This window comes from Dermacentor silvarum, chromosome 5, assembly GCF_013339745.2.
Source record: "Dermacentor silvarum isolate Dsil-2018 chromosome 5, BIME_Dsil_1.4, whole genome shotgun sequence".
NCBI classification, from domain to species: domain Eukaryota; kingdom Metazoa; phylum Arthropoda; class Arachnida; order Ixodida; family Ixodidae; genus Dermacentor; species Dermacentor silvarum.
The window spans coordinates 7918601-7925033 of NC_051158.1; the positions used below are offsets into that span (position 1 = coordinate 7918601).

The 6433-nt window shown below is 44.5% G+C and overlaps 1 protein-coding gene and 1 pseudogene across 1 annotated transcript; one reads left to right on the plus strand and one right to left on the minus strand.

Moving 5' to 3' along the window:
• The first annotated feature begins 1395 nt into the window (after positions 1-1395).
• Positions 1396-2216, plus strand: LOC125945307 (uncharacterized; annotated as a pseudogene).
• LOC119452742 (myb/SANT-like DNA-binding domain-containing protein 1) lies at positions 2216-4104 on the minus strand. Its single transcript, XM_037714695.2, has 3 exons — positions 3830-4104; positions 2823-2970; positions 2216-2521 (listed from the first exon to the last, which is right to left on the minus strand). Exons 1-3 carry the CDS (start codon positions 4096-4098, stop codon positions 2237-2239), a joined length of 702 nt encoding a protein of 233 aa, XP_037570623.1. The 5' UTR covers positions 4099-4104; the 3' UTR covers positions 2216-2236.
• Between the last annotated feature and the right edge of the window lie 2329 nt (positions 4105-6433).

The following is a 6433-nucleotide window of genomic DNA, read 5'->3' on the forward strand; positions in this document are numbered from 1 at the left end:
CAAACCTTGGGGACCAGAATTTCCGCCAATCATTTCGCGTGTCTCAAACCACATTCAAATATTTAGTTGACGTTTGCCGACCCACCATGGAACGCCAGACTACGAACATGCGCGAAGCCGTTCCCGTGGAGAAGAGGGTCGCCGTTGCCCTTTATAAGCTTTGTTCATCTGCCGAGGACAGGACAGTCGCCCACTTATTTGACATGGGCAGATCCACGGTCAACATCATTTATCGCGAGTTCTGCGAAACCGTGGTGGCATCATTGGAACATGAATGGGTCAAAATGGTAACTGGAAATGACATGGAGAACCACATCGGGGAATTCTATGCTTCCACCGGATTCCCGCAAGGTGTCAGCGCTCTGGACGGATGCCATTTTCCGGTTTCTCCGCCAAAGGAACACGCCAGCGACTATTATAACTACAAAGGCTGGTAAGTGCATGAAATGAAGGGCGAGCGTTACTACAAATAGGGCAGCAATAGGCGATTGATTGAAGCGGGATAAGATACGACATTAAGGCACAGAAATGTAGTTTTGTGAATCTTGCCGAAAGAAAAAATAATTCTTCCAAGCTAGGCAGCTTTTTTCCTGACACATGCCTACTACATGGCAATGTGACGTTGCAATAATGAGTTAAGATGCAGGTTATGACACTAGTGCTTTCAAATGTAAGCTAAATACATTGTTGTAACCAGGCATCCTGGATGGCTTAAAGGCAATGAAACTACACTAAATATCGTTCGCGTAAAAAAAAAAGAGAACAACTTTACGCAGCCTGCAATCATCATGCAAAGGTACATTACTGTTTACAAGTGCTATTAATTAGGTATTGTGGAGCGTACAGCATTCCAAACTTTGCTATCATGACCCGTCCTTGTACACTGGTTTTTGTTTGACTATCGTGATCGGTTGAGTCAATGACAACGAGATTCTGGTTTATGTTTGGTTACGGTGATCAGTTCTGTGCTTGTCAGTGACAATTGGACCTTTGTGATGCATTCTAAAAGGGCATGAGCGCTAGCGGCATTTAACTGTGGACTGCACCTTACTTAGCAACTAGCCAGTACAACTAAGATTCACCTAGATGGTCAGGATAATGAACTGGCGCTCTTTGGCCATACTTGGCCCTTGCGCCACAAAACACTACATTCATCATCAGGATAATGAACGTGCGAATATGATACAGGTTGAGTAATTACTTGAGTGCATCATTGCGTTGTGTATGCGTTGTATTGCAAGCTATTGTGGCACCAAGGTAAATTTCAAAACACCCACAAACAAAAAAAAAGTGAAGTACCAGCAATGTCATACTATTCAGTGCTTACTGAATGCTACAGTGCATTTTTACCCAACAGTGTCCTCACAGAAATGAAACAGCTATGACATGGTATGATGCAAGAGCTCCTAAAAAGTTTTGCTTTATCCAGGCTACATTGCATATATCCCACATGTTCTTGATAACTGTACTTTGTTCAGCATACTCCTAAAAATATATTACTTGCTATCTGATGCTGTTGCTTCATTACATAAAATGCATTCTTTTGCCATGTGTGCTTACAGCATAAAACTATCCAGTTTCTTTGTCATGGACTTTACCTTTAACAGTGATTTTGCTTTTTCTTACAGGCACAGCGTGATACTGCTCGCACTGGTGGACCACTGTTACGTGTTCCGGTACACAAACGTTGGATCACCGGGAAGATGCCACGATGCACATGTGTACCACCAATCAAGCCTGTCTCGCCTTGTTTCGGGGCCCACATTCAGGCACCCAACCACCCTGATAAGCGGCGTTGCTGTGCCCCCACTGATACTTTGCGATCAGGCATTTCCCCTCACGCCGAACCTTATTAAGCCATTTGCGAGCACAAGCAGCTCTGAAGAGCAAAAGCATTTTAACTATCAGCTTCAAAATCTCGCAGAATAGTAGAAAATGCATTTGGGCGGCTTAAAGCCCGTTTCAGGTTTATAATGAAGAGAATGGAATGTGACATCAGCAATGTGCCGCTTATAATAAGGGCATGCTGTGTACTGAATAATATTTGCGAACACTTTGGTGATGCTGTATCGCAGCAGTGGATCGGTGAGGCGCAGCTGTACGACACAATATTTCAGCAGCCAACACACACTACGGATGCACTCGTCGCAACTGGAAGAAACATTCGAGCTGCAGTTGCCATGCACTTGCACCAACATATGGACCACTAGCAAAGCCAAGAAGTCGAAAAGTGGAATTATTTATTAAAATACTGCGACAGCAGGTCCACCAACTTTTCTTGCGCATTTACTTGCCGCTCCCGCAGAGCTTGGTCAACTTTAGTTGCCTCTTGCAACGTAGCAATCAGCTTATTTTGCTGTTCGAGCAAGTTATTCCTGAAGTTCTCAGTGGCACTCTGCCTCTTCCGCTTTTGTGGGCGGCGCTGTTGTGTGGTCGATGCAGGCCCTTGGCTATCGCTTGCGTCTGCCACCTCCTCCTCTCCAGACGTGTTTCCATTGGAACGTTCCATGCTGGAAATTATCTGGAATGAATAAAGATATTTGTTGTTTATGCCATGCACCTACACATCAATTCGCTGTTTTCAGTTGTATTTCCTTACACACGAGTGCAAAGCCACAATGGTCACCTGCCACACAAAACAACCTTGTGAATATGACAAGCAAAGTATTTCGTATATTGGGTGGGGTATTCCAGTTTTCCTAATTCTTTAGGAAACTTTTTTCGGGGGAAGTCATTCAGGTGCTCATAAAAACGTGGCAAATCTAGATTTTGAGGCTTATTTTCTACAAACTGGTTAACGTATCACGTATATTACCACTTACCATTTCTACAGTTTCATCTGGAGAGCAAGGGCTCTCCTGAATGAGGGAGCGATCATTCGCCGGCAGGGCACCCAAGATCCTGTGTACTTCAGAAAAGAATGGCCAGGGAGACGGCGAGGACCCTGTCGTCCTTTCCCGCGACTCTTTTCTGGAAACACAGAAAGCGACGATAAACAATTAAGAAAACTGAAATGCTAGACAAGTAGTAGAAGCTAAACTAGTTTACAAATGCTTGTTATATGCCATGACATGTGGACATGACCGTACATGCAACATTACATGCTCATTTGATATGCTTGTTTACGATTCATTATCTTTAGTTTTTTAGAAATGGCGACTCAAGAGTTGGGTACCTAAACTGCATTGAGTTTGCATAAGTGAAGCGACAACATTAATGTTGGGATATACTTTGCCACCATGGTGTAAACCAAAAAAAAAAAAAAAAAGACGGAGAAAATTATTTGAAAGGACGAAAAACATGTGCACATATGCAACGAAAGGATAGTTTAGTGTGCGAAAGAAGTTTAAAAATTTACCGTTTCATTTTGGTAAAGTTTAAAGGCAAATAAAAGCAAAGCCACAGAAACTAGCTGCGATTATTAAGCATGCTGATGTGCCATATTTGTTGATTCAGCTCATAGAAAATGGAACTCAGAAGAATTATGCACAAATCCAAAGCATTCTCAAGCTATTTTATGTATCTGATATGGCATTATTTGGGAGCATAAGACGAAACTGTAGAGGTGCGCTGTGCAGAAGCCCCGAGTTTGGCGCCGTGTGCGTGTCGGTCTTGTCCCTGTTCATTTCGCGCTGTGCATGTTTAGTAACCAACACGCCCGCCCGAGCTACGAAAAACGCCGCACGGCGCGTCCCCGCAAATAAAATAAAAGGGCTCCGCGCGCTCGTATTGCGATGTTCAATTATTATTACATATCTCCGAATACCGCCAAACTAGGGCTTTCCTGCGCCTCCCTTTTCTCGTTCTCTGCTTAGTGCACGTTGCTTACCTGTATCTCTGGGTCAGGTTGTCGATCTTGGTCTGCACCTGCCGGCGAGTTCTCTTGATGCCGCTCTGCGCAAGAGCTGCGACAATGGCGTCATACACTTTGGCGTTATGTTTCTCCCCTCGGAGTTGCGGGAGGTGGTCCTCCCACAGCCGGATCAAGACCCAAGTCTCCGCCTCCGTCCACGTTGACCGTGGCTGCGAAGGGTTGCTGCCGCTGTGACGCTCCGATGCCGGTGCGAGCGAAGCAGACGAGGCGCCGGGATCGCTCATAGCGCAGTTTCTCCGTACGACACGTGCGGCTCGCACGCGGATAAACAGACGAAAATGGACACGTGCGTCTCGCGCGCGGATACACAAACAAAATGGCAGAACGACAGTTTCCCATGCGGGATGGCGATGCATGGTGTGGAGAGTACAGGCGCTCATGTCCTTAAAAACAAATATAAAGCTCCAATTACGTGGTGTATAACCAAAGGCAAAACAAATAACAATGCTAAAATTTGTAAGTGAGCCAGTTCCGACGATTTTATTAACGTGGTTTTCTTCGCAGCTGTAGCTATCTGGGAACGAGAGTACTCCGTCCAGCCGTAATGGTCATTGCCGAACTCCCTTCGCGAAAAGGTCCATTAAACTCCCTTGGCGAAAGGGAGACCGTGTGACAGCGAGCGCATCTCCTTCGAGATAAAGACGACGGAGTTCAAAGGAGTTTGAGGGTGCCCGTGTGACAGGGGTATTACATCTCTTGGGGCAACCGAAAGGTGCGCAGCAACTGAATGCGCGCATAGTGAATGGTTTGGTGGCTCGGTTGAAGGGAAGGACATGAACATACCGAAAGTGATGGAATGGTAATGGTACCAGAGGTGAAAGGTTGAAACATTGGTCATGAATTTGCCAATAGGGTACTCTGGTAGCTATTGGCAGCTGTTTTGGAACAAACCCTGAGACGGGTTTCATCTAACACACATACCGCTCGGGTTAATTATGCAGGACGAGATGTATTCGTGAACAACACTTCCCAGTTTGATTGTGCAGGGAACATTTAACCATTTGTTCAACAATTCCCAGAGTCATTCCCAATAGCAAACAAATGTCATCCACAATATGCGCCCCTACAACTTTCGGCAGGTCGCACTAAACAAGTGCTAGGGGAGCAGTGTTTCATCGTACGGTGAAAACCACACGCAACCACGACATTGGGTGAAGTGCTATACAGAAAGCCGGTTTTGCGAAGCTCGCTTGTCCATGTTCGAAATGATATTTGTTTTTGTTAAGCTGTATGTTTTCTTTTCGTAAATTTTTACACGGGCAGTACAATTGAAAAAAAAAAAAAAACATGAGCCGAAGCTGCCCCCCCCCCCCCCCCCCCTTATGATTTCATAGTGCAATTCCCACCAGATCGAGCAATCAAAATATTGCGCGACGTACTTCGAGGCCCACAACTCCTCGGCCTCTACAAGTTTGTAAATATTGTATGAGCGTTTTTCCTAAACAGATATTTCTGAATGGAGAGCAAGGACTGTGAACTCATTGGAGCAATAGTAGACACAAGTTCCTCTCTATATTGCATGATGCACCGAAATAATCCTAAGGCAAAATATATCCTAAACTCATGCGTTACATATGAGAATTCGATTAATGCCCCTATGAAGGTGAGCCGATGACTACTCTACACGGTAAATAATGTGGAGCGGATTCAGAAGTCTCAATGGGAACATCAGGGAGCTGAGAATCCGCTCCCTGATATTCTTTATCCACTGCCGGGCAGTTTCACTAATACAATTCAGCCTTTGTTCCGTTATTTAACCGGTGGCATGTGGATGTTCCGAATAAATAAAAATATTTTCGAATGCCTTTATACTCCTTGGGAACGAGCTGCTCTTTCCACGCTTAATGTCTTGCATACCGAAATGTGCGCTGTGTTTGTATGCACGCTGTATTGAAGCAGGTTATGAGCTCCCCGTTTGCGTGTTATCAGGACGCTTCTCAATCCTAAATATTAAACATGGGCAAACCAGGACACTCTAACACCCACTTCGATTAAGATTATGTTGCTTCATTGAATACTTACAACCATTCTCTCTACCTTTGCATAGTAATCTTTTTCGTTTTCATCAACACTAAACTTAGATGATTTGAAGAAAATGAATGAACAGTCAATGAAAGTGTGGACATGTTTGTAAAAGGCAGCATTCCAAATAAGAAGATAATAAGAAGTCGTTTAGCCTCTTAAAGTGTCATGTGCGTTGCTTTTGACGTTGTACATTTTTTTCATCTGCTGAGCACGAGGTCACGTGATAGAATCCCGGCCGATGGAGGTGAAAGGTAAAAACTCCCGTGTGCTTGCGTTCTAGTGCACGTTAAAGAATCCCAGGTGGTCAAAATTAATCTGGAGCCCTCCACTACGGCGTGCCTCATAATCATAATTTTATTTTCGCACGTAAAACCTCAGAAAGAAAAAGAAGATTATTCCGGCCTACCCAGCTTTCGGAAAAGATTCCTCCCGATGTTCGTATGTTTATGAACTTTATGTTGTACTAGCTTATCTTTATGATTGTAAAGTTCTAGTATCCAGGTTTCGCTTGAATGCATTCGGTATGGTGCCGTT